The 27374-nt window shown below is 42.8% G+C and overlaps 2 protein-coding genes across 5 annotated transcripts; one reads left to right on the forward strand and one right to left on the reverse strand.

The window, feature by feature from the left end:
• Positions 1-4069: 4069 nt before the first annotated feature.
• Positions 4070-6017, reverse strand: SYCE3 (synaptonemal complex central element protein 3). Its single transcript, XM_048302470.1, has 2 exons — positions 5915-6017; positions 4070-4989 (listed from the first exon to the last, which is right to left on the reverse strand). The coding sequence occupies exons 1-2, from the start codon at positions 6015-6017 to the stop codon at positions 4820-4822; spliced, it is 273 nt and encodes a 90-aa protein (XP_048158427.1). The 3' UTR covers positions 4070-4819.
• A 1428-nt stretch (positions 6018-7445) lies between these two features.
• Positions 7446-25517, forward strand: STYK1 (serine/threonine/tyrosine kinase 1). Of its 4 annotated transcripts, XM_048302333.1 has the most exons (12): positions 7627-7731; positions 11190-11519; positions 13174-13338; positions 18449-18553; positions 19419-19562; positions 20483-20731; positions 20972-21153; positions 22919-23002; positions 23238-23446; positions 23671-23711; positions 23998-24094; positions 24769-25517. In XM_048302333.1, the coding sequence occupies exons 4-12, from the start codon at positions 18487-18489 to the stop codon at positions 24971-24973; spliced, it is 1278 nt and encodes a 425-aa protein (XP_048158290.1). In that variant the 5' UTR covers positions 7627-7731; positions 11190-11519; positions 13174-13338; positions 18449-18486; the 3' UTR covers positions 24974-25517. The 4 variants fall into 4 exon arrangements, 3 of the variants coding, with proteins under 3 accessions (XP_048158291.1, XP_048158290.1, XP_048158289.1); XM_048302334.1 differs by lacking the exons at positions 7627-7731; positions 13174-13338 and adding an exon at positions 7446-7532; XR_007203300.1 differs by lacking the exon at positions 13174-13338 and having other exon boundaries at positions 23998-24490; positions 24769-24852.
• The last annotated feature ends 1857 nt before the right edge of the window (positions 25518-27374 follow it).

Consider the following 27374-nt stretch of genomic DNA (forward strand, 5'->3'; position numbering starts at 1 on the left):
TCCTTTGGCATTTATATGGGAAGAGAGCTGCCTCTTTAGTGTGTCCTGCTGGATGATATGTGAGCATGGTTAGGTGGATATACTTCAATACAAAACAACTTCTGCAAAGAAATCACAAAACAGAGCTATAACTTACTCTGTCCTCTCTTCTCTTCTGGCTCTAATAATGTTTAATGGTTGGATTTTCTTGTTACTGTCTTGTCGCAGGAGTTTGGGGGATGTGGAGTGAGTTCCTGGAATGGTTTTATCCTCATCTGTTTTGGTAGGCTTTTGCGTTCTGTAAACAGTAGAATCCAAGTTTTGAGACTCTTCTGCTCAAGAAGGACACTGGCTTAATAACTACCACTTTATGCAAGCTTCTGTTCTGAGTAATGTTTGACTGGCTTCTCCACTCTCTTAGTGCAAACCAGTAAAATCTCAGTACCTGTGCCACCTTGTGTTAATGAGCAAAGTACTGAGCTGTCTTGCTAACATCAGTGGTTTTCTAATATTCTTCCCTAAAACTTGGCTGTCTTCCAGGTGTTACCAGTCTACTTCCAGCTCTTGAATATGGGTGCATATCTTTTGTCCTTCATTGTCTAGTCCAGTGTTTCTCACATTCCTGTCTTGCAGTTGCTATTCCCAAACCTTAGATAAGTATGTTTGTTTCTCAAACAAATATTCCTGTTACTCTTCAGGAAATAAGCAGAGAGTACAGGGCATAATTACACACAAAAGCCCTTTGCTTCCAGCTTCTGGGAAGGTGAGGAAGGACCCTCACACCCTGTTGCCGTTGCCTTGGGGAGAGGGAGGGTAACAAGAGGCTTAGTGGTGCATGAGTTGCACTGCCTGCAGCTGATTGAATTGCAAGGGATTAGCAACCTCTAATGAGTTGTGAAGTGAAAGCCAGAGGCTTGCTTGAGGAAGAAGTTTTTACTTGGAAGATGAAGAAATACATCTGTTTTGACACAAAATAAAATGTAATAAGGTGAGGAAAATGTAAGGAATGGCACCTTTTAAAAATTCTTAAGCAGGATAGATCTTACTAGGCTTAAATTTTGTTCAGAACTAAATGCTCAGGCACATTGGGGAGAGGTTGGTAATTTCATCGTAACAGGTGCAAGATATTCATCAATACTGAAACATTACTGCAGAATTTGTCATAAAAAACTACTTGAATTGCCTTCAATAGGTATTTTTTCTTAAAGAGATTTGACAGGCTAAAGAGAATTTTCTTAATCTCTGCAAAAATGTAGGTCAGATTGGATCAAGTTAACAAAAGTACCTAACTAGCTTTTTTTTTTTTTTTTTAAATGGAAGGAGAAACTGAAGGAGAAATGCAAGGAGTGTCCTATCATTGAGTTCTCTTTGTTACTTCTGTCCTGCCTCTGTACTAAGAACGTTTGCATAAAACAAAAGCTAGTGACTGACATAACCTACTTGATCCCTCAATTCCCTGGTTATGAAAATACAAGCTTCACTCTAGCAAAGTTTAAAGCACTTACTAAAATTACATTTTTAGATGTCTTGGGCTAGTTCTAAATTGTTCCTTTACTAGGCCACTTGTGCTCTTGTTAGCTGAATTTGGCAGGAAAAAAAAAATAAAGTTGGTGCTCAATAATGAGGGTCATTTCTCTTGGCAGCTGGTGCTTATATACCTGTAAATAAGGCTATGGGTTATTTTCAGATGAGGGCTTAGTTTGAGTTTTGTTGGTTTGGTTTCTTGGAAAGACATTTAGCTCCATGGATTTTGAATTTGCAGAGCAGGTACTGTGCTGCAAAGACAGTCCCTGTGGCTTGTGGACTTTTGAGGAGGATAAAGAAAGGAAGAAGAAAGTTTTGTAGGCCTTTGTGCACTGTTTCATTTGAACATAATTGCAGTTCAAGGCACTCACAGTCTGGAGGGATACACGTCCTGTAAGCTTCTGTATCCATGGGAGGACTACACAGGTGCAAAAAATGCCTTGGAAGTGAAACATCTTCTGTTGCAGTTGGAAAAAACTTTGGAAATAAAGCCCATGCTCCATAGCTTGCTGTAAGGGTTGTGAAATCAGCTGTGCGTGTCTGACTCTGTTATTCATTGTAGCTTTTTTAGAGAGTCTCTTTGCAGATCCCGAGTTCAAAGCCATGGTCTGAGACATCATTCTGCTTTCTGCTGGATTGGCTTTTTTGGAGAACCAATGAGCCTTCAGCACCACAGTGATCCTGTAGAGAGGAAGTGCCTGCTCTGGAGTTGTAGGGAAAAGCAGCTGCACGAGCCAAGTGGCAGTGGGATCCTTGCTCAGTGTAAAGGGGATGAGAAGATTTTGGAAGCTATGTCAAACAATTGGTGGCTTGAACTCTCTGAGCTGTTTGCAATAGTGGAGCAAGGCTGCTGTGATTGAAATTTGAGTCCTAGAGCAGGACAATGATGTACTGAGCAGACAATGGATCTTGATGACTTAATACCACCAGCTGATGAGATGAATAATTAATATCTTAAGGTTTTAAAATGTCACAGAAATTACTCAGGGCTTCATTATATTTCCTGACTAATGTCAAAATATAGCCGAACTTTGAAGAATAATGTAAGTTTTGACTTGTAAATGGTGACTTTAGTAGGACCACAAAGGTCCTTACAATTCATCAATTATACACTGCCACTTTCATGCCAGTAGTGCCTATGTACAGTTCTTGTTCAGAAAAAACCCACATTATTTTAATAGTATGTGTAAATAGAGGTGTTACAGATTCAATTTCAGGAAAAATTGCTGCAAGAATCTGGACTGAAATTTTGAAACTGCTAAAAGGTAAAACAGCTCGTATGGACTCCTGAGCCTTTCTGAGATAACCTGAAGTGGGGCTATAATAAAGAACTAGAGAGCAGTAGTAGTAAATGAAATAAATATTCTAAACAGAGCTGTAGGTCATGTCCTGACCAGGTCAAGATGCCCGAGTGGATGTGTGAAATGTTCACATTTCAGCCCCGTTTCAGTTGTTTTACACTGGAGAGAAGGGCAGAGTTTCAACCATCAGAATTTCCATCAGAATTATACAGGAAGCTCTGTGTAAGTCTCATGTTTCTTGGTAAAAAAATTAATGGAAACTCCAAAACAGAGTATTGAGAGTATGTGTGGCTCCATTTGAGGGCTCTTGGGCATCACTTGCCACAGGTGCGGTGCATAACTAAGATCAATAAATTCTGCTGTGACATGGATGGTAAAAGCATTGCACTGTTACACAGCACACGACTGCTGACACTTTTCATCACAGAAAACGGGGGCTGGGGAATTAAGAGATGGCAGCAATCCAGTTTACTGGTACAGTTACGTGAGCACTAGATGGGGCTGTTGCTCCACATAATTTTCTGAAAATTCACGGGCACACCCCTGTGACAGGAAATAAAGGTGCTACAATGTGGGCTATCTGGGCTCTGCTGCAGGCTCTAGGGGGGCTGAAATGGGGTAGATGGTGAATAATAACCCAATAAATGAAGAAATTCAACCTTAAATTAAAAAAACCCAACAAAGTAAAAGTATAAATAACTTGCTGTATAGCTTTTCTAGGAATAAGCACTGCTGCCTATCCCTAACTTTCCTCTCGTAATCATCACATAACTGGGAAGAAAATCTTGGGGAGAAGTGAAGACCTACCCACTGGAAATTCAAGTGTGGCGTTCAAAGTTTGTTCTTTACCATTTGTACCTCTGTAAATACTTGGTGCCATTAAAAAAAGAAACAAAGTTAAATTGCTTCCATATTTTTTACTTCAGTGTGGATAAACATTCTGTCTGAATTTAGTTCCACCAATCTCAAAGAAATACACAGTCTAAAAATTGCCAAACTTTTAGAGATCATTTATATGTGATTTAAATCATTAAATACCTCTTCAGAGGAGATGGAGATACTCTCACTTGCTACATGGTACTTACTTTCTAGTTAAAAGAGACTGATTTTAATGAAAGGGAAGATCCTTAAAACTTGTTGCACTGATTTCCATCTCAGATAAATTACTCATTTATGTATAACCACAAGCCATGAGGTAGTGCTCTTAATCCACATCCTGACTAAAAAAGTAATTTTTTTGTCCTTTTCTCATATTGCATAGTAAGAACATATGGAGAGAAGCACGTTTTATAACATGGTTAGTTTGGTTTCTGCAGCAATGCCACCACACACACTGCAGTCTATAATGGTACAAATTTTTTAATTCAGTAAGTCATGCCACCTTCCGAGGGTTTGAGAAGAACAATCTTTCTGGGGAAACCAGTTCAAAGAAATGGTTAAAAATCTAATGGAAGAAAATGAAACACGTGCAGATGATCTATCTAAATAATAAAGCTATGTAATTGAACACCTAGATGATCCCAAATAAAACCAACACAGTCTATCTGCAAATCTAGAATTTCACCTGCTTTTCATTTGGAAAAACAAGCAATTCTTCAGTGTTCTTTGAAAGGCATGGGCTGGTGCAATGGCACTGTGATAGTCCTCTACAGCACCCCTGCTCCCCATCCCCCCAGCTTGTTCAGGTCTCAAAGAATTCACTCCAGACCATGGAGTGAGTATGATCTTCCAGGGAAAAGGACAGAGGGTGTGTAAATTGTGAGTGCAAACACTACAGGGATTACTGATGGGCATCATAGGAATACAGACATTGCTGCCTTTTACCCTCAACAATACAAAGCTGTATGTGTAATCTCGTTAAAATACTTCCACAGATGTACACAAATAAGTAGTTCTTAGCAAGAGGAAAGCCAATCCATTTCCCACAGTGGCTGGGAAACCTCCACAGCTGGAAGGAAAAAAGACCTAAGGGATTTTCCAAGAGTTGTTGTTCTGCCAGTGTGACCAAATTCAGTTTATTCCTTTTTTTGCCCTTCACCTCTAGATTCCATCAGCACCTCTTGCCTTTTCTTCTCCATGTGCTCTTTGCACCTCAGGAAGGCATCTTCCAAGTGCTGCATGGTGGTGGTCAGGGCTGGGTTGGTCCGGATGGCTGTGCAGTCATAGACTATCTGGGTTGCCCACACTGCAAACACAACAGGTATTACTAAACCAGGAATTCTGGCCAGAAAAAAAGCAATGGCTGATTCAATACACAAAATTAATTATTATCAGTTCAGATCTCAGAGAAGACTGTAAGATAAAATGCAAACTGCCTGCAGTAATACTCAAGACTAAATAGACTGTTCAGTATTACTTCTTTATAAATACCTCAAAATACTCCATAATGGAAGTATACTGATGTAAATTACAAAAGGGGGATGGACACTTCACCTAAAAATCACAAGCAGATAATCAAATAGAAAGAGTCAAGAGACTGTTGTAAAATATATGAATATTATATAAGGAACCCTCTCTCCAGACCAGTTACAGCTTGGGTTAGATGAGGAAGAGTAAGATCAAGGAGACTGCAACATAGAGATGAAATATTTTACGGGCAACTTAAGTAATGAAATTGATCTTGAAATAATGAATAACTTAAATAATGAAATTGATTTTGAAATAATGAGTATCTGATAAAGCTGAGCAAATAGTTTTAGCACTTATGTGCTAAACTTATGTACACTTATGTACATTCCCTCTTATTTTACCAAGAATTCACTGTAGTGCACTGACCTGGGAGGTGGTATGTATCAATTTTTGAGAACTAAGTCTCATTTTATATACTGTATTTTAATAATTGTACATAAAACACCTTAGTAGTGTTTCTGTTTTTAACCAACACTCTGAACTGCTTAAGCATCCATCACCTATCGATTTTTCGTTCTGAGCCATCTGAACCATCTAAATTATTTGCATACTTTTTCACAATTAAGAACAAGGGCATTAGTTGATGGTGATTGTCTTCATTTACGTTTCTATCACACAGAAGTTTACGGAAGAAATATAAAAAAAAAATCTTCAGTATCTTTAGTACAAAAATCTATGTCATTCTTAATAAAGACCTGCACCTGTTAGATTTTCCATTTTCTCCAGAAGTTCCTCTATGCTCTTTTTAAAGTTCTCCCTCGTCTTTCCATCATCGTTTCCTTGCTGAAATTCTGATTCAGCCATCTATAAGGAAACCAAGAATTTCCTACTTTATTTTACTCTAAAATGAGTTGATTTTCACAGTTGAGACAAAGTAACATTGCAATAAAAAATAAAAATAAGCATATACATTTTAGATTTACAAGTGAATTCAGCAAGAATCTGACCTTAAGGCTACTGGTCATCACCTGTATGCTGCATATTATTTTCAATCTCTTTTGAAATTAATTTAAGTAGAAAGAATTAGCTCAAATATGCTGTGCTTGTGCCAAATAAAGATTTTTTGTATCAGTAATAACAGATCATTTTGTCAAACCCTTCAGTAGCAAACTTCATTACCCTGTTACAGTTGTCTTCCAGCTTCTCTCCCAAATACTCTGACCCAGGGCAACTCCTAATTTTCTAAGTTATTTGTAAAATCCCCATTTGTAACCAGTATTTATTTCACAATTGCAGGCTCCAGCCAGGTTAAGTGCAAACACTAAGTTCTGTCACCATACAGGCAGATAAGTGATTATGATTCCCTAACCTCTGTTTAGTTGTAGGGGTGAAATTCTAGGATGTAAAAATGCTTGGGGCAAAAATAAAGTTTAGAACCTCAGTGTTCACCGAAAATGTGACGCAAAGCATTGCCTTTAATTTCCTATTCTGAAAACCACCGATGGATGGGACAGAACTATGAAGAAGGAAATGGAAGAACTTCAGTGTGGCGCCTTTATCCATCACACTGCGTAGTTTTTATCCTATGATTCCTCAGACTCAGTGGGCATCTGTTTTCCGGGTTTTATTCCCGATGCGTGCGGAAGGAATGCGACGGGCGGTTTGTAATGGCTTGACAGGATTTTAAACCGGTGCCAAACCTCAGACGCTGGGTGCTCTTCATACAACGAGGTAAAACTAAGGTTAACTGGGCAGCCCCTTCCCCGGAGCCCTTGGAGAGCCCACGCCCCGCTGCTGTCCCCCACCACGGGCACCCTTCGGCCGTGGCCAGGGCCGCGTCCCCCGCAGCAGCGGCGGCGCCGCCGCCCGCCCTCACGGACAGAGCGGGCGGTAACGGGACACTAAACCCCGCCCGCCGGCCGTGCCGTCCCTCCCGCCCGCTCCGCCCTCGAGCTCGCGGGCTCGGTTGATTCTGTGTTTTACGAAAACAAGCGCTCGGGAGAGCTCGGCGGCCCCGCGGCGCCGGGCTGTGCCTGTGTCCTGGCACCGTGTGCCGGCTCCGCGTCCCTCCTGCCCCTCGCTTCCAGCGCCGCCGTGGCCGGCTCTGTGCGGCATCACGGACCGAGCCGTGTGTGTGGTTTGGGTGGTTTCTACGTGTGTAATAGCTGTCCTGGAGATAAAGGGGATGGTTATGTTAATAAAACTGCCAGTCAGCTGCCTTTCAGTGTGCTTAATCATAAGGAAAAGGCAGAGACGGATAGAGAATGTCAAACAGGACCACGCCGGTCTCCCGCGCCTCCGGGGCCGGGCCGGGTATCGCCGCGTCCCCTCGGCCCCTGCCCGGCCGGGCGCTCGCCGCCAGCGGCCGCAGCAGAGAAGGTAAAGTCCTCCCTGCCCACGGCCCCGCCTGCAGCACGGACCGGCCCCGCCTGCAGCACGGACCGGCCCCGGCCCCGGCCCCGGCCCCGGCCCCGGCCCCGCACCGCCCCCGAGCCGCAGGAGCTGAAGCCGTGGCGGGACCGGCCGCTCCCGCTGGGCCGTGGTGGTTTCAGGAGCTTTCCTGAAAGTAACGCCGAAGGTACATGTTAACCCCTAAGTTTGAAAGCTGGGTGGTGTTTCTGCTGCTTTTCTCAGGGAGTCTCGCCCCGCCTTCAGGATAGAGGGAGGTGTCAGAGCAAGGTCGGCAATAACAGCACAGGGAGCAAGCGTGTTCACAGCTGAAGAGAGTAGGTTTATATTAGATAGAAAGAAAAAAATACTTGGCAGTGAGGATGGTGAGACATTGGAACAGGTTGCCTTGAGAAAGTTGTGGATGCCCATCCCTGGAAGTGTTCAGGGTCAGGCTGTATGGACAAGTGGAAAGTGTCTCTGCCCACGGCAGGGGGGTTGAAACTGGATGGTCTTTAAAATTCCCTTCTCAAATTCTTCTGTGATTCTATGATCTTTGCTTCCACGAAAAAAAAAAATACTGGAGAAGGTGTTTGCAGGACTAGGCAAAACCAGGTTAGAAATCTTCTGGAGAAAAAGCAACGAGACTCAAAAGTTTGTCAAGAGTCTGCTGATACTAGGAATTATCTGGTTTATAGCAGAGTGAGGATTAAGTCCCATTTCTGAATTGTCCATGCTCCAAGTCATGTCTCATTCCAGATCAATATCCAAACCTTGAATGGTTTGGGCTGTCTCTTGTTCTCCTTTTTCATCCACACAAACACAAACTTAGTCCTGTTTTTAAATTACTTGGTATATTAGTATTCTCATTATACAGCAAACTTGCTCATCACTTAGCAACCACCACTCATTTCACTGCCAACTGAGTAGCTGGTTTGAAGATAAGAATCCGTCTTCAAAATAAACAAAAGTATTTATTCACCCAAGTCGAATGAATGCTGTATAATTTATCATAGAGCATTGTGTTGCTAAAGTTTTGCAGGAGTTCAAAAGCAGTTGAGTAAAATCTGTGAATAGAGGAAGTGCTAGCGAATTACTGGACCTTCAGCTGGCTGATGAAGATTGATGCCTAATCACTAGGTCATTTCAGTTTTCTACTTTGTTTCTTTTCATATAGTGCTACCTTTGGAAATTTTAAGTAACAAATGCTGCAGGAATGAACTGAAAAATCACAATAGAATTGCCATTAAAAAAAAAAATAGGCTTGTAATTTTTCATGATTAAGAAAACCTGCTACCTTGAGAGGCAAAGGTCATGAGGCAAAACAGAGACTTGGGATAATGATAAGAGGTTTTTTTCACTTTTAGATTATTCCTTTACTGTGCCATGTTGTGCTTATCTGCAGAAACTACATCAAGGATGTTTGTCACAGAAAAGTCCTGCCCTTCCTCCCCATGGCCCCTTTCCCAGCCACATTTTGTTCTTTCTCACAGTGGGTTCTTACCAACAATTCTTGGTATTAGCCACAATCCTTGGCCGGCTCTGCAGCCATCTGGCTGTTGCTGTTTGTGACTTACACATTAGCCCCTTATCTTCTGGGTTTTTGCCCTTATGGGCTTAAGCTGACCAAAAGATCACTCACAGTCTATCAGCTATAAGCCACAGTTTTAAGTCTTATATTAGAATGTGAAAGTAAGTCAAGAACTTTACTGCTTAATCCCAGAACCCCATCTTGAGGTTATGGTGCAGCAGCTGTGTGTGGTTAGGATGGTTTGTAGGTGTGCTGTAGCTGTCCTGGAGATAAAGGGGATGGTTATGTTAATAAGACTGCCAGTCTGCTGCCTTTCAGTGTGCTTAATCATAAGGAAAAAGCAGAGAAGGATAGAGGATGTTAAACAGGCAATGTTTTCTTTGTGGATGCACATACAACACAAGACGAAGCAGGAAAAGTCTGTTTTTCACAGGACAATAAATGCCTTTTGTCACTTTACTAAACAGGGGGAAAGGCTTGTTGATGAATGAGGAAGATTATATAGGCCGAAGCTTGAACTCCGAACCATTAAAATACCTTATCCAACCAGTCAGACTGGGAGCACAACTGAGGGACTGGTGGGGGAAATTAAAAGCAGCAGCCATTGCTGCTTTTGCATATGCTTACCCTGAATATTTAACCCTTTGCCTTTCACACTCTCTTCCACAGTAGGGAGGTGTAGAAACTGAAAGAAGGGGAAGATTTTCAGTTGTCATATTTTTAAACAGGAATCTGAATAGGTTTTCCCAGGTGCCCTTGAGGAAGGTGCCTGTGGAGTGTAACTCATTTGAATGAGGAACTGTTATTTGCATTTTACCTACTGTTTAGTGGAGAATGAGGTGTAAGACACATCCCCTGCTCCTTCTTGGAGGAAATACTGCAGAGTCAATGCAGGTTAGTACCAGAATGGGAGGGAAGCTGAAGCCAGACTCTAAACCTACACTCTGCACCTGAAGTGATCTTTCTAATCTGAGAAAATATTTAGTCTAGAAGATGTCTCTCCTGGTTTCTCAGGCGATAAAAATCCATATCACAGGACTATTTCACTGATGCTATTTTGCCCACTCTTGCCAGTCTCTGTAGAGAGATCAAAGCAATGAAGAAATCACTCCTGGTTTTCACCATTTTGCACACATGGGTAGTAAATGCCAGCCAGAAGAATAATGCTAAGGAGAAGTCTCTCTTAAATTAACTATTGTCTTTTGATACCCAAACTATTGATGGTTCCACAGCTAAAATTTTCCCCACAACAACATGATTATATGCAGCACCAAAATGTTAAGAGGAGTAGGTGAGTTTGGCTAAAACAGTTGGCAGAGATCACACCATCTGCTGCATCTTCCCAAAGCCACATGCATCGAGTTGCTGACTGTGAAATAAAGTTTGTCTCTCAACATGAGAATGTTGCTACTCTTGAAATGCAACTGCCTCTAACTCCTATGAAGTAGGTAAGCAAATAATCTTGTGGAGACTCATATAACCAGGACTCATGAATTGAAAACTCTTAACACAAGATTTATCAGTGATAGGGGAGGGCAGGCCAACAGCTGGGACTTGCATGCATGGGTTAGTTGGGAAGAAAGCCCCCAGAACTAAAATGCTGAGATGCAATGAAGATTATACCCTCTGGCTGCTGAGGATACCAGCAGAGCACAGTGGAGACCCCAAGGGCATCGTGGCCAGTAAAAGGTCACAGGAAAATTCAGGAATATTGTCCAGTCTGGTTGGGGAGCTCAGGATGGTGTGAGGAAAGGGCAGGGGGAAGCTGATGACAGGGCTCCAGCCATTTTCCAAAATGCTGGCAGAATGCATGGACAGCCTGAGCAGGAGGGACACCAAGGGGCAAGGCAGAATGTGAAAAAACCCTGTGTTCCTGCTCTCTGCTGTAGTGTGTTTTGCTAATTGTTAGTCTTGTATCTCTTTCTTCATTTGCACACTGTGTTCCCAATGGAAGACTTTTTCAGCGTCTGGAGTCCTGGGGGTTTTGTACAGATTTTCTGTTCCAAGAGCCCATTTTTTTCCAACATGAACCTGTAACCAGAAGTGTATGAATTCTGTTTATTACATAACCTATCCTTCTTGGTCTGTTTTGGTCTGCCTTTCAAATTCCACTGCAGGTGTGTGCCCGAGGGCTCCTTGCTGTGCCTGTCTCTGTAGTCAGCCCATGAGCAGCTGGTGTGTGGAAGCCAGGCAGACCCGTTCTGCAAGTGTGTGCCTTCCTGTCAGCTGTGTGTTGGACATCCCTGGGGAGACAGCTGAGAAGACCTAGAGAAGCAAAGAACTGAAGCTGGGCGGGACTGGAGTAGAAAAATCAGTGAGGAGGAACTTAGTCATAAGAATTACAGCCGTTCCAAGGTAATCATCAGCGTTATTGGGAGTGGCCTCACAAACTGGGAACTCGCAGCAGGAGAAGACAACTGCAGGGCAAGGGAAGTGGTGTCATTCAGGTAAGTGAGAGAAAGCACTTCTGGAGGATCAAACCATGAATATTTATTTTTTAAAAGACTTTCATTAACATAAATGTGATCTGAATTAGAAGGTAGCTGTACTGTAAAGTCTGTGTGTCTGTGTATGTGTGCATGTACATATGTGCCTGTGCTTACTGCTTGTAGTGAAGCTGCTTATAGTAATTTCTGTGATCATAATGGTATTGGGGTTTTGAGAAAAAAATAAAAGAGGGATGTCCTGTACATGCTGGCTGATTTGATTGAAATAGCTCATAGGCATTTTTTAAAGAGGAAGACGTTAACAAGATAATTAAGTTTTGTAAAAATTAGTCTCAGTTCACTGAAACAGGGTGATGCTATGCATTTGTGTATAAATATGTCCAGTCTTTAGTTAAGTAATACATGCCTAGGGCTGAATTCAAGACTAATTACCATTTTACTCCCATCACTGTTGCTTGATTATAGGGCAGTGAACTCCAACCTGAGGTGGTGCAGATATCTAGATTTTCCTGTATTTACCTGTGTGTGCATGAGCTACTGATTAAATTATAAACAAAATCTGTGTTAAATCCACCAAGAAACATCCAGAACTTGGGAGACTGAAACTAAAGTTGTTTACACAGCTTCAAGTGGCTGTGAATTTATGAAAGCAGATTTTTGTTGGATTTCTTAAGCCATTAAGCAGCAATGTGATGTCATGCAATATTGTTATCACACAGTAGGTTTTGCACAATAAGAGCTATATGTATGCATGGTCCTTTGGAAAAAAAAGTCCTTCATTCTTCTCACGTTCTGTCACAGTTTTTCAGAATTTCTGTATTTGTGCTGGGGTATGATACAGGCTTAGTCCAGGCAGCTACCAGCTAAATCAGAGATCAGTCAGCAGGGAGACATTTTCAAAAGTAGAGTATGATTTTGACTTCTTAAAAGGAAGCCATAGGTGAGAGTGTGCTGTTGAAAGTTTGGCCTCTAGACTTTTAACAGCCCACTCATTAAGGGCTTCAGCTTAATGTATTCCTCAGGGGTTTTTTATCATTTTGATTTATTCTGCAGATTACTTGTGAGGAATTACTTTCGGTGGCCTTAACTCAGTGGGAGTGATCAAGATGGATGTTAATTTTCCAGAAACTGTAGTAGGCCATGTCTGTATTAGAAGAAATATTTTTGTCTTAATCTCCATTCAGCTTCTGTACTATTTCACACTTCTGTACTTAGATTTCCTTGTGCAGCACAAATAAATTAATTTTTTTACATGATCTGAGTTTAAGCAAAACCTAGCACCGTAAGAACCCGCATATCTCCACTGAGATGAAATGGTGCCAGTTAGGACTAACATTTTTAGCATAAAAGCACAGCAGCACTGAGTCCTCCTGAATCGTTTCTCAGTGCAGTAGTGACTGTTAACTTTGCCTGTTTTTTCTGCTATATTGAAAAGGAGCCAAGTTTGCCCTAAGTAACCACCTGCTCAAATAGCAGCATGGGCCTCATTATTTGCTGTTTTCTCCATGGTCTAGCTTTTCCAAAGTGGTCAGGCTAATTTTCTTTCACTCCCTTATTATGCCTCTGTAGCAGCTAGCATAGGTTTGATACTCAAATTTTTGGACCAATCTTGTGTCTCTGTATGTGATTTTTGAAACACTTTGTTTTCTTACAGGGTGTTACAGCTACCAGCTGTTTCAAAAGTGAGTTATACTACTAAGTCTTTATAGCTGAGACCTTCTTTACAAGGACAGAAGTGACTCTGGTGTGGCTGGTCAGAATTTCCCATTCTCACAGTTGAAGATGCTGCTTGGTACCCACATGTGCCTTGCAGTGAGAGATGAGATGACTCCAGGGGCCAGGAAAACCTTGCAAAGATGTCGTGGTCTGCCAGGCTGCTGGAAATAGTCACTAAGGTCTTCTGCAGGCAGAAGAGACAGAATATGTAGTCTAACAAATGCATGGCTGAAACCTGTCAGGCTCGTTTTTTATTTGGTTTGAATGCTGCTTTTAGTAAACAGTGGACATGGCAGGGGAAAAAAAAATCTCTTTTTCACTGTTTGCTTTACAATGGTGCTTTGCTTCTCCCTCTTCCCTCACATTCAATGTCCACAACCTGCCACACCTGGTGGTTTCCTGCTGTTTTGGCTCCTGCAATTCCCTGGTAGCTCCTCTCCCTTCCCACTGCACAGCCAGCACAGTACGCTTGTGCAGAGCAGTTGACAAAGCCTTGACTGTTGACCGTGTTCAAAGGTCAGATAAAAGAGGAGGGAAATAATAAAAGCAGCAGTGAAATGCTAACTGGAAAAGCTGGAGAGCAAGGTTCTGCCACTGCAAGAAATTAAGTAGAAGACATCATGTTTAAGGATTTATTTTGTCTTTTATCAGTCAGGCAGTGTGGGACTGAAGTTACTGAATTACTCAGCTGCTCTTTATGTGCCTGTAGCTGTGTTACAGCTGGTCCTCACAATTAGTGCATGAAAAACAAGTGTAAGAGTATTTTTGTAATAAAGTGGTGTGTAGTTAATGTGGGACAGGATGTCTGGAGAAATAACTACATTAATTCCATATCAGCTCATAGCACTTTTTAAAGGGTCTAATGAAGATCCAAATTAATCTTAGCCTATATTTTTGTCATATAAAATTAATCAGCTGTTTCTTTAGACCTTTAGCTAATCATTACACAAGGCTTTAGACGTTTGCACTGATGATGGGAACTGCTGGTAGCCGCAAGTCAGACATCTTCAGTGGCAAAACTGTGTATTTGCTGTGAATATGGACAACTTACTCTCCTGAACATGGCAGGAGCAAACAGCAGGCAGCTTCTGTGTGGGCAGTATTCAAGCTGTCTGTTCCCATATATTCCATGGGCATATAAGTCTTGATATTTTTCTTTTCAGTCTTCACCACAATGTTTGTCACTCAGGCTTCTTAAGTCTTAGTCCTGGCACTTTAAATAGGATAATTTGAGCCTGATGGGAACTTCAAGGCCATAAAATGTGAGAGAGGATTGATTATTTTAGGGCAGATCACCTTCCTGGTTCAGTTTACCACACTGCCATGTGAATGCTTCTGCTATTGCTAAGGGGACAGTATACATGTGAGAATGAATGACAGAGGACTGGAAAAATCATGGTAAGGCTTCTGCTGGCACAGAGTGCCTGTGGATCTGTGCTGACACAGGGAGTGGTTTCACAGTGCAGCTTTAGATGAATTAGCCATTCACCCCTGACTAATACTGACCACTAAAATGGCAGGAAATCACCATGGCAAAAGAGCAGTGAATTTTTCCTGCTGGGTTAGTGGTTTGAATCAGTTTACCATGTGATGAATTGCACAACTGAGAGCAAAACAAGCAATGAGAAGACAGCAGAGAGAAGAGATAATCCCTTCTTTTGGTATTGGTGAGCACTTAATTCAGCTCAGCTACATTCACATTCAGTATTTGGGCTTCCCGAACTGGTTTAAGCAGCCTTCACAGCTGCCATCTTCTAGCTGCTTATTCCTGTCCCTCTGTTGCCCTCTGTGCTTTGTCTCAATTGCCAGGGCAGCAGAACAGCTTGGCAAGCAAACGTGAGTGGAAACAAAATGCCACCTTTCCCCAGGTGTTCATCCTGTTGGCAAATGTGTGCAGAGGAGCAGTGTTGGTGTGGGGCAGGTATGGGGGCTGATTAACCTGTCCCTGCTGCCGGGCTGTGGCACTGCTGTGCCACATGCAGTGCACCAAGTAGTCTGCTGGGAGCAGTTTGCAAATGCTGGTGACTGCAGTTTAACTTCTGCTAAGGTTTTGCTTTGTACTTCCCATTGTCTAAGAGCAGCGGCTTCTGCTATTTTTAGGTACCATGATCTTTGTTGTGTATTTGGCTTGGACATCAGGCTTTGGGTTCAGGTTGAAGGTCAGAAGGCTCTGCAGAGGGATCTGGACAGGCTGGATCCATGGGCCCAGGCCAGTGATTTGAGGGTCAACAAGGCCAGGTCCTGGGTCCTGCCCTTGGGTCACACCAACCCCCTGCAGCTCCAGGCTGGGGCAGAGGGGCTGGAAAGCTGGGAAAGGCCCTGGGGCTGCTGGGGACAGCGGCTGGACATGAGCCCAGGTGTGCCCAGGGGGCCAAGAGGCCAATGGCACCTGGGCTGTGCCAGCCATGGGGTGGCAGCAGGGCCGGGGCAGTGACTGTCCCCTGTGCTGGGCACTGCTGGGGCCACACCTCAGATCCTGGGGCAGCTCTGGGCCCCTCCGGACAAGAAAGACATTGAGGGGCTGGAGCGTGTCCAGAGAAGGGAACGGAGCTGGGGAAGGGGCTGGAGCAGCAGGAGGGGCTGAGGGAGCTGGGAAAGGGGCTCAGCCTGGAGCAAAGGAGGCTCAGGGGGGACCTTCTGGCTCTGCACAACTCCCTGACAGGAGGGGCAGCCGGGGGGGTCGGGCTCTGCTCCCGTGGAACACGGGACAGGAGGAGAGGAAACAGCCTCAAATTGTGTCAGGAGATATTTATATTAGGAAAAATTTCTTTGCTGAGAGTCATTCAGCATTGGGATAGGCTGCCCAGTGAAGCTGGTGGAGTCAGCATCCCTGAAAATGTACAAGAAACCTGTGGATGGGGCACATGAGGACATGGTTTAGTAGTGAACGTGGTGGTGGTGCTGGGCTGACTTTTGGACTTTGTGATTTTAATGGTCTTTTCCAACCTTAATGATTCTATGGTTCTAGGAATTCCAGTGAGTGGAATTCAGTCTGGGTAAGAGGGTATTAAAAAAACCAGTGGAATAAATAAGCTGACATTCAGTTGAAATTGCACAAATTCTCTAATGCAAATTCTAAATTGGAGTAACACAGTGTATGTGTGCACATGATCTAGACAGCACTGATTTTGGTACAGTGTAACACACAGGCAAGGAAAATCAGAATGCCAGTGAGGTACAGGTTTTGAACCTTTTAAGGTATTTTTGCCCCCTCCACTGGCTTGGTGCTGGAAATCTGTCTTCATCTAATAAAATAACTAGTTGAGCACTGTCAGTAGTCCTGCTCTGTGTTGAGTATGCACATGAACGTGTTAGTTCCGCATAACTTTCATGTGTCTCCCATTGCAAAAAATATTCAATGTATTACGTGAGTTCTGTGGATTTCTCAGTTACCATTCTCGTTGTGAGGATAGAAATGTAAGAGCTGCAATAACGTGACTTAAAAACGTAAGTTGCAGAAACAGCCTAGTACAGGAATTTATTTGCTCTTGACCTGAAAAGTAGCTCTGAAAGGTACTTCAGAATTATCTTACTGAGTACAACTTCTTTTTCTGCTTGCTGAGTTTTGCAAGAGGACAGACACATAGTGTAAATGGGCTTCTCTAGTCAAGTTTTTCCAGTGATAACACCTCCACAAGCAAAAGCAGCAGTAGGAGTGCCAGGGCAAATAAAGTGCCAATGGCTGCCAGTGTTTTCATTCCTGGATCCCATAGTTCTGCCCTGAGTGTGGTTGGAAAACATGGGTGCCACCCACTGGCATCACTGCTGGGAGGTGTATAAAGGAGTAGGGAGGAATCCTTTTTACAGACAGGGACCAGTGTAGACATGGCTGCTGTGTCAGAGCTTTTTCACATGGATCTTTGCTGCTCTCTCTGTAAGCACAAACTGCAGTGTGTGTGCTTCTGTGTGCCTGTGCATGCAGGGTGTTTAAATGCTAGTGTGCATTTCTGGTAAGCACCTGTACAAAGCCATTAGCAAGTTTTAAGATGGAGCTTGGACTGTTCATGACTTAGATTATACAATATGATTGCTGGCTAATGGTCCTAAAGTCTGTGTGTACCTGAGAATGAAGGAAGCCAGGACTGCTCCTGTGTATTTGTGTCTAAGTGTGTGTGTGTGTTAGAGGTGAGGTGGGTTATTTTAGTGTGCTTGCTTTCAGAGTGTACCTGAAAAACTTGATATTATTGCTGGGTTATTACTCCTTTGACTGGATTCATGGTGTAGCCACACTTTGGAACCAGGTAAATTTGCTAGCATATTAAGAATGAAATTAAAAAAAAAAAGGAAACAGACTTTTTGTGATACCTTAAAGCACAGATATATTCTGTTTTCCTCTACTGCCTCTGTTGTGCAGCTGGTAAAGAATAATTTCACTCATTAATTTTAAGCATGAGAACAAACTCTGTTAAATGTTTAATCACCAAATTCCATAAAAATCAATGCCCTATATTTGCCACTGAGGTTAATTGCCTTAAACTTACAGCTGAAAACAAAATAGGTACTTACAGGGTAAAAGTCACAATTCCTATAAAATATTCTAGATGATACTGTTTGCGAAGCTGTTAAGTCTTAAATTTTAGCAATGTTTGTAAGAATCAGTGACTGAACAAGGTGCATGCTTGCATCTGGATTTTCAGCTGCAAATGCAAAAGAGTTGCAGATGTTGTGCTTCAGAATACCTACAGATGTGGCAGTGCTCAGAAGTTGGTACCAGAGAACCCTAATGACAACTCTTTTTTCTCCTTCTCTTTGTGCAGCAACAGTAGGAGTTGTGGCAAGGACTGTAGTCAAGAATGACCTCTTCTATGCATGCTGCTGATCTGTTCACTTGTAATGGACCAGAAGATAAAATGCTGAGCCATTCTGGCATCTAAAAAGTGTGTTAGCTAGGAGTGTATTAGCTGTTCTTTAAATGTAATTAGGTTTGTAACTATGGATTTTTGTACATATGCCATTTAGGCCTAGGGGTCCTCATTTGTTTATGAAGTGCTGTAGAACAAGCTTATCCCTAAATGCTCTGTAGTCATGCAGTGCATCATCCATAGGATGTGATAGTGGATGTCCTGTGCCATTCTCTAAACCTCCAAATCCCAGTGCTGCTTCATGCAACGACTGATTGTAAGGGGCAGAAAGCTCCATATTCGCTTCACTTGTTGTTTCATCATCATCCTTTCTCCCAATAAATTTTGTTGCTATTCTTTACGTCTGTGCAGGAGGTGGGGATTGGAGACCTGCTTGTTTTTAATTGATCATGGCAGGGGACATGAAAAGACTCTCACGGATGCTGTTGGAGTGCAATAGCAATGACAGGCTATGTGGTAAGATTCACACATTCCTTTAGTAAGCTTTCACATGCTGGACAGGAAGGCCAGCCTCACTAAGTGTACCAAGCCCTTTCTTCTCCTCCACCTGCACCCCAGTCCACACAGAAGGACTTGATGGCACTTTCCCTGCATTGTGTTTCAGGGGAGAAATGTTTATGGGGATGCAGGCTCTGTGGCAGGATTCATCTCACATAATTTCAGCCATTTTAGAGAATTTCTACTTTGAATGAGGTGTACAGCAGTCATTAAAGATTCCCTGCAGCTTTCCAAAGGACCAGTTTTGTGAGATTTTGATTTCGCTACTTTCTGCCATCTTTGGGAACTGAAAAAATGGTCTTGACCACCTCCACATCTGGGGGACATGAGAAAGATAGTTACCTTCACAAGCCTTGCTAATTGCAATGTCTTTCAGTCAAATTCCAAAGGTGACCACTCTGTTTCCTTTAAAATGCTCCGTGTAATTTTACTGGAAGGAGCTGGAGCTGTAATTGCACATGTATTTGTGATGACATAGCAATATCCAGCCCTTCCCATCTCCCTGCTGTCCTGCTGCCAGTGCCGTTTCTGTTTCACTGGTGTATGGTACTTCAAATGGCTGCAATTTCTGGCCTCCATATTAAGGCATCTAAATGAGTGACCTTAGGTGTGGGAGTCAGTGATTTCATGCAGTTTAGGTACTCAGCACCTTTGAAAAATAGGGTGGCAGCACTAACAGTGTCCAGTTGCTATCCCAAGGAGCAGAGGAGGGAACACACACTTTTGGTGTTGAAAGTTACTGAAATGGATTGTTGCTGCATGGTTATACAGAACCAATGTGCTGCTTATTCCTTGGTTTTGCATTTTCTTTCTCTGCTGCTAGTTGTGCGTGAATATCAAACGGAAGTGATCGTTGTCCCAGTTCTCCTGGTGGGACTTTTTGTCATTGTGCTCACTGTAATCCTGTGGCTCCACTGCCGCGGCCTGCGAGCAAAGCAGGAGCAATCAGCACCAGCTGGAACACAAGGTAAAAAAAGTGGTTTTCAACCAGAGGAAAGAGTAGTGGTTTCGCTGGCTAGAAGTCAATTCCATTTCCCCATTGCTTGAGCTGTTAGGCAAAACCATTTATGAGGATCCTGAGTGGTATTCAGCAATCCAGTAAATATTAGAAAAATTGGGAACCCTGATTTATTCCACTTTGCAGCAACAGTAGTGGAATCTGTAGTATAGATGGATCTGAGAAAATTGAAAGCAACATACAATGTAGGCTGTTTGATGTGCTGTGGTAGCATCACAAGAGCTGCAAAGTGTATTTATGTAACAGCTTCCTGGAGGCTGCTGCAAGGAGAGTTTTACTGGGGTAGTTATGAATGATAGTAATTTTGATGTAGATCATACCTAGTTAATCCATTTTCTATACTGCCATTTAAGAAATTTAATTTCAAACTGCTGTCTCCCTCTTCCTATGGAGACAACATGAAGTAGAACAGGGACTGGTGAAGAGGTAGGGGAAGGTTTGTTGATACATACGTGGCTGTGTGGAAATGAAAATACAGTTCTGAATTAATTTTGGGTATGCAGAGGGGAAAAAAGCCTCTTGAGCCTATATTAAGAGAAATAATTGAGAACTGGTAATAAAAGAAAATGTTCATTGCTTGAGCACATGGGAATGAAGTCCAAATGTGTCTTACCTATAAAGGTTATGTAGTTAAACATGGGAGAAATTTCTAGACTGGTTCTGTCTTTTTATCAAATAGAGGGGGAGATAAATTCTTTCTCCTTTTCAAGGGCCAGGATAAGTAAGATACAGTAACAGTTCCTTACTTTGCCCTGATTTCCAAAACACTGTGGAGCAAAAACTAAAGAGGATAGAAGGATGAGCATTGCCACTTATTACAAGAGTTCATCTGTCTGTTTTTATGCGTCATATATATTTGCTTTTATCAGTGAAGAAAAAGAACCAGCAGGAACCCTGCTCAACAGAGAACCACTACATCCAGCTGAGTGAGACATCTGTGGAGAGCCTTCTAAATTCTGCATCCTTGACTCTAAAAGAATTAGAGATCCCACGAGAGAAGCTCTCACCAGGCACCTTGCAGCTGATAAAACATGGTGCCTATGGGAGCATCTACAGAGCACAGTTGGAAACTGGGAGCTCTGGGAAGACTAAGACTGTGGTATTGAAAGCTTTGCAAGGTAAGGCCCATGGTCAGGATCCACCTTGGTACAGTCTCTGTATCCCAGATATGATGCTGGGTAGAGCTTTTCCATCAGTACTGGCAAGAACATGTTCAGTGTAGTAGGTCAGAGGTGTTCTTGTAGGAATGTCTTTGTAGGATTAAAGATTGCTGACCATGTTGATTTTAGCTGTCAACCTGTTCTTTGCTGCTTCCATTTGTTGTTTGGTTTTTAATCTGTTTTCTTTCGTTCTTTCAGACCTGGCTAGTCCCCAGAAAATAAAGGATTTCTTGGGAAGGATTAAATTCCATCAAAATCTTGGCCATCATGAGAACCTGGTTGAATTGGTTGGATGTTGTGTAGACCAGCTCCCACTTTATATGATCATGGAAGATGTGTCTCTAGGTGACCTATTGACATTTCTGTGGACATGTCGGAAGGTGAGTCAAAAGAAGTGATGACAGAATAGCTTCTTAAATTCCTTAGGTACATACCTAGCCATGAATCATAGATGATTCTTTTCATCTCTCTATGCATCCCTCTGTATCACTCAAAACTATTTCCATACCCCAAAGAAGTTCTGCACAAAGGTCCTACTTTGCAGACCACTGAAGGGCGTAGCAGGCACTGGAATTAAAGTGAATTCATACAGCCACCCGAATTTCTAAAGTTTTAAATCCCGTCTCACTCCAAATGCTTTTAAGAAAGCAGAGCAATTCCCACACAGGGGGAAGGTCATGGGAGGATAACAAATTGGTAAGAGACAGGAAATAGAATATAAGATGAAAGGTTGGTACTTGCACTGGAGGGAGGTCAGCTATCTGGGACATGGTGCTGTTCACTGCATGTGTTAGTAACTTAAAAATGGGTGACAGTGATATGATGATATTTGCTGATGGTTCCAGCCAGTAAAGGCAAGGGCTGACCCAGAGGAATTGCAGAAGGATCTTCCAAGATTGAAAGACTTGCCAATAAAAAGAACAGATGAAATTCAGCATAGTTAAAAATTAAATGATGCACAGGTTAAAATTTCACATGTGAATGATGGCTTCATGTCTGCCCATTGCTGATGAGGAGTAAAATCTGATGGGATGAGGTCTGATAGTATAAAAATACTCAGTCCATTGAAAATGTTAACTCAAGCTAAAACAGACCCCAAATATCAGGGGAGGTTTAGATTGCATAGCAGGAAGATATTCTTCTCCAGAGGGTGGTCAGGCACTGACCAGGCTCCCCAGGGCATGCTCACAGCTCCAAGGCTGGCTGAGCTCCAGGAGTGTTCAGACAATGCTGTCAGGGACAGGGTGGGAGTTTTGAAATGTCCTGTGCAAGGCCAGGAGTTGGACTTGATGGTCCTTGGGGGTCCCTTCCAACTCAGCTTATTCTGTGATTTTATGACTCCCTGTTACAAAAAACTCTGCCGTGTTACTGTGTAAACCCATCACTCTTACATCTGAAACTCTAAATGTAGAATTGCTTCCTGTCCTATTCAGCAGAAGGTCCAAGCAGAAGCAAATAAAGCCAGTACATGTCATGTTCAAAACAAACAAATGGAGCTGGTTCTCCATGAAGTGAGGAGTTTGACTAATGGAAGGTCTTGCCACTGACTGCTGTGGATACTGGAACGTCATATGAGGTCAAGGCATGACGGAATGCAATCATGGAAGGTAGCCTTTCAGAGGTTGCTGAACATGCTGAAACCATAACCATCTCAGGAAGTTTTTAAATAGAAGTTATCTGTGGTCTGTAAAATGCCAGGAAGAACATTGTGTGCTACCTTTTTCTCATCTGGGCATCCAGCTAGGGTTACTGTTACAGGCAGGGCAGTATGAGAGATGGACTCTTAGTCTCATTTCAGGTAGCCATTCATATGTTAGAAATGTGCTTTTCTACTCAGCATTCTAATTTATAGTATATCTGTCATTCACCTGTGTGGAGTGTCACTCCTCACTGTCATTCTGACAATTTCTGTCTAACCTATGAATTTTTCCCCACCTTTCAATTTTCCCACCAGTTGTCTCTGGTGTACTTGTCTTACTCAACACACCATCAACATCACCCATCCATGTCCTCTTACATTGCAGTCAGTTTGTGATCAATTGTGAGGAGGAGGAGCATAAGATTCGATAGACTAGAAGGAAATATTCCCCACTACCCTACTGCTTTGGCATTTGTTTGAACCAAGGTCTCCTGTCTTGTCTCTAGGATGTAATGGCAATGGATGGTGTCCCCTATGACTTCACTGAGAGGCAGGTGTATGAGGTTGGACAGCAGGTTGCAGCAGCTCTGGTAAGTCTGCTCACATTGGCTGCATTTTTTCATTCTTGCTTGATTGCAACACAAGTTTGCACGGTGGCCTAAGCACTGGGAATGAAGGCTTTGTTAAAATATGCTTCCATTGTGTTGGTGAGCACATGCCTCTACTGCACAGTGTGGAAGACAAGCATACTCAGTGAAGATTTATATCAATTAAATTTCCTTTTAAAATCATCTGGATTTCTTTCTTTCTTTTCCAATTTCCCAGGCTTATCTTGAAGAAAAGAAGTTGTTCCATGGTGACATTGCTGCCAGGAATGTCCTTCTTCATCACAACTTCACTGCTAAGCTCTGTGGTTTGGGCCTGGCCTACGAATGTCATACACATGGTGCCAGCTCAGTCACACGGAAAGTGCCAGTCAAGTGGCAGGCACCAGAGAGGCTCCTGAGCAAACCCCCTACCATCAAGGCAGACATGTATGGCTTCATTTTGGGACTAGAAGTTCACCTGTCTGTCAGATCTGTCTCTTTCATTCCTTTATGTATCATTTCATGTCCTGAAGTTCACAGGAAGGCAGATGTAGTTTCTGCATAACACTCCTCTTTTACAGCTCATACTTTCTCCTGTCTGCAGGCCATGCCTAGTTGTTTTTATGTATTTAAGCCAGCAAACAACTTTGCTTTGTTTACTTTTCTTGCAGATGGTCTTTTGGAATTCTACTGTATGAAATGATTACATTAGGTAAGAAGACTTAATGATAATAAAAAAAAAAATATGTAAGGAAGCAGCAAATTAACAAGACCCAAAATCTCGAATTTTAGAATGTAAAGTTGGGCCATTTAAATAAGCACCCTGGTTTTTTTCCAGCTTGCAAAGTCTTGCCAATTCCTTTTAAACTTTCTGTTATTGTGAACTGTGGTAGGAAAAAAACAGATTTTGGTAGGGCAGGAAGCCAGTCTTGCACAGAAGCTGCTATCTGCAACCATTGCCATAGCGTTTTCTACCATTGCTCCTTCTGCCTTTCCAGGTGCTCCACCATATCCTGAGGTGCCGACTTCTGACATCTTATCATATCTGCAGAAACAGAACATTATGAAGCAGCCCTCGAGCTGCCAGCAAGCCATGTAAGCCACTTGCTTTATGAACAATTGAACATGAGATTGGCAGAGCTAAATGGAAGTGAGACAGAGAAAACGAGATCTTACACAAGATTTCTAAGTCTAGACTATGCTAAGAGTAACCTGTTAGCTGAGAACATTTGTGTCTGCCACATCTTCTTACTGGGTTCTGCTGCATAAAACCTCTGTGGCCAAAACCCTTCTGTCCTTCTTTTGAAAATGACACTTGTTTCTGTTTCCTTCTGTTGAAAATTACACTTGTTTCTGTTTCCTTAAGTGCCGTTGCATTTTGCTGCTCCACTGCTTCCTTGCAAGGTGCATCACTGCTGTGGAATGATTTTTCTCCTCTAGGTTGTAGGATGTTCTGTGAAATGATCAAAGCGTCCACAGGGAAGATCTAAGGTACATTTCTTTGTGTGAAGACATAGTTTCTTTTAATATTTGGAAGTTTTTTCGTTCCATAATGCTGTTTCAAAAGTGGATTTCCCATACTCTCAGCTGACATCCTGGCAAACAGCTTCATGCCCATACATCATTATGTGGCTGCAAATTTCAAAGGGTCATTGAAAGAACTTCACATGAAGGAGAAAAGGAGGATTTTTCCAGACATTTTAAATACGAGATGGTTTGACTGTAGCAAAACTTTGTGTTGGTGCTTCTCGTTCTTCTCCACCTTACAGGTACTGCATCATGAAGTCCTGCTGGCAGTGGAGTGCAGCTCACCGGCCTTCTCCAACACACCTCTTGTGCTCTCTGAAAACAGCAATGAAGACCAGCAATGGGCACACAGTGCTGCAGGTGCCAGAGCCAGTGGTGCCTGAACTCTATGCTGATGTTGCTGGTGTTGATGTGCACAGCCTAGTGAGGGAATACACAATCCTCTGAAGGGCCCTTTTATGTTTTGGTAAAGGAGAAGAAGTCGCAGAATTTTCCATTTCTAAATATTTTGCAAGCTCAGAATGAGGTGTGCATGTTGGAAGGGATCCCTTTGTTCTTCAAACATGTATAAAATCTCTCCTCCATGCCAGACACAAGAAACTGTTATCATTATTGTTAAATCAACCTGTTGGTATCATTCTGCCAGTGGTCATTTGGGAGTAAAGTGTGTTTAGGAAGCTGTAGAAAATGTAACGAGAAACTTGAGTTAAAGGAGTGTGTTAGGTTTGTGTGGCAAGGGGTGGACTACAGGGGTGACTTCTGTGAGAAGGTGCCAGAAGCTTCCCCCAGTTCCATGATGGACCTGCTGCTGGCCAAGGCTGAGCCCTTCAGCAACACTGGTAGCACCTCTGTGATTATGTATTTAAGAAAGGGTTAAAAGTACTGCACAACAGCAGGTGGAAGAGAGGAGTGTGAATGTGAGAGGAACAGCTCTGCAAACACCCAGGGCAGGGCACGAGGAGAAGAAGGAGCTGCTCCAGGCTCTGGAGCTGAGATTCCCCCGAGATTCCATGGTGCAGCCCATGGAGAGGCAGCTGAGCCCCTGCAGCCTCTGGAGGGCCTGGGGGTGCAGAGATCCACCTGCAGCCCCTGGAGGAGCCCACGCCAGAGCAGGGGGATGCCTGAAGGAGGCTGTGACTCGGAGGGAAGCCTGTGCTGGAGCAGAGTCCTGGCAGAATCTGTGGAGACAGGAGCCCTCTTTGGAGAAGGACTGCATCCCATGGAAAGGGACTCATGCTGGAGCACTTCATGAAAAACAACCCTTGGGAAGAACTCATGTTAGAGAAATTCCTGAAGGACCTAGTCTCCTGTGGAGGGATCCCACACTGGAGCAGGGGAAGAGTGTGAGGAGTCCTCTGCCTGAGGAGGAAGGAGCAGCAGAGACAATGTGAGATGAACTGACCACAATTCCCATTCTCCCTGCTGGATGAGAAGAGGTAGAGAAATTGGGAGTGAAGCTGAGCCTGGGAAGAAGGGAGGAGTGGAGGAAGGTGTTTTAAGATTAGGTTTTATTTCTCACTATACTTCCTAATTTGGTTAGCAATAAATTAATTTTCCCCAAGTTGAGTCTGTTTTGACCGTAGCAGTAATTGGTGAATGATCTCTCGCTGTCCTTATCTTGACCTGGGGGTGTTTTGTTATATTTTCTCTCCCCTGCCCAGTTCAGAAGAGGAAATTACAGAGTGGTTGGATGGGCACCTGCCATTCAGACAGAGTCAACCCACCATGAGGTATCTGGAAATGTTTCCCCATCCTTTCTGTCCCAGGAAAATGCATCAGTTGGGTATTTTAAAGAGGAGATGTCCTGGGGAATATGCTGGGGTGGTCAGTAAAGGTCTGGGATTTCTCCAGTGCTTTATACTGTAGTTTCCCGTGGGAGAATGGGCACTGTATTCCAACAAACAAACCCACAGACAACCCCCATGCCTCCTTTCCCAACAACAACAAGAAAACAAAGCAAAACCCTTCATGTCTGTGGATTCAGAAGCTGTTACATAAAATGTCACACATCTTCATGGAGAGCGTGCTTTCTGTGCACATCAGGTGAGTACTCGAAAGCTCATCTGAAATTATTTGATCATTGATTTTAATGGACATGCAGACTAAAAAATTAGAGGCACTGGAAGTTGGGGCTATTCTGCTTTCTTTTAAAAAGAAGTTGAATCCTTCTGTGAAACAAATTTTCTCACTTATGTTTGTGGTTTCTAAACTTGAGAGTGCCTTAAGGTTTTTTGCCTCTTATTATTTTGGCACTTTGAGCATTAAAGATCCTTGTGAAAAAAAGACTAAATGCACATTAAAGGAATAGTTTTACCATTCTGTGTGAAGAGTGGATTCAGTGTTCACTCAGCATCCCCCCAGTTAGCATGGCTCTTTCTGTTCTGGTTTCCATCAAAACTTGTTGGTCTTCTTCCAAAGACAATGGTGAGAAGTTTCCTTTTTATAATGCAAAATGACAGAAATGAAATTGGGTTTTTTTGTCACTTAAGCTTTATAGGAAATGATGTTTCTTTCCATAAATAAATGTCATGTGAGTTCATACAGCACATGTGTGACCACTATACACTGGGACATTGCAAAGTCCATTCCAGAGGGAGTGGTCAGCTTTCTGACTTTTCCCATGGTGTTGGCTAATTGCCACCTGGAGCTTCCTAAACCAGTTGGTGTAAGTCTGACCTGGAGAATTGAGGTATCTTCTTTTCCAAATGGTAAAATAATAACACCCTCTTCTCTCTCCCTCACTTGAAAACAGTTTCAAAGCTACCTGCTCAATTACGTCAAATTCACAGTTATCTTTGGTGAATAAACTATTCATTTAAAAAGTATTTGATTGCTTCAAACGTCCTGC

The sequence above is a fragment of the Corvus hawaiiensis genome, chromosome 4 (assembly GCF_020740725.1).
Source record: "Corvus hawaiiensis isolate bCorHaw1 chromosome 4, bCorHaw1.pri.cur, whole genome shotgun sequence".
Lineage (NCBI taxonomy): Eukaryota > Metazoa > Chordata > Aves > Passeriformes > Corvidae > Corvus > Corvus hawaiiensis.

What these genes read in the sequence shown, in the direction of transcription:
- STYK1 (XM_048302334.1), top strand. Translation starts at nt 18,487, where the DNA reads ATGGCAGGGGACATGAAAAGACTCTCACGGATGCTGTTGGAGTGCAAT. An exon ending in AGCACCAGCTGGAACACAAG is followed by an intron (nt 19,563 to 20,482) that starts GTAAAAAAAGTG and finishes TGCTTTTATCAG; the next exon opens with TGAAGAAAAAGAACCAGCAG. An exon ending in TTCTGTGGACATGTCGGAAG is followed by an intron (nt 21,154 to 22,918) that starts GTGAGTCAAAAG and finishes TCTTGTCTCTAG; the next exon opens with GATGTAATGGCAATGGATGG.
- SYCE3 (XM_048302470.1), bottom strand. Translation starts at nt 6,017, where the DNA reads ATGGCTGAATCAGAATTTCAGCAAGGAAACGATGATGGAAAGACGAGG. An exon ending in GAAAATGGAAAATCTAACAG is followed by an intron (nt 4,990 to 5,914) that starts GTGCAGGTCTTT and finishes TTGTGTTTGCAG; the next exon opens with TGTGGGCAACCCAGATAGTC.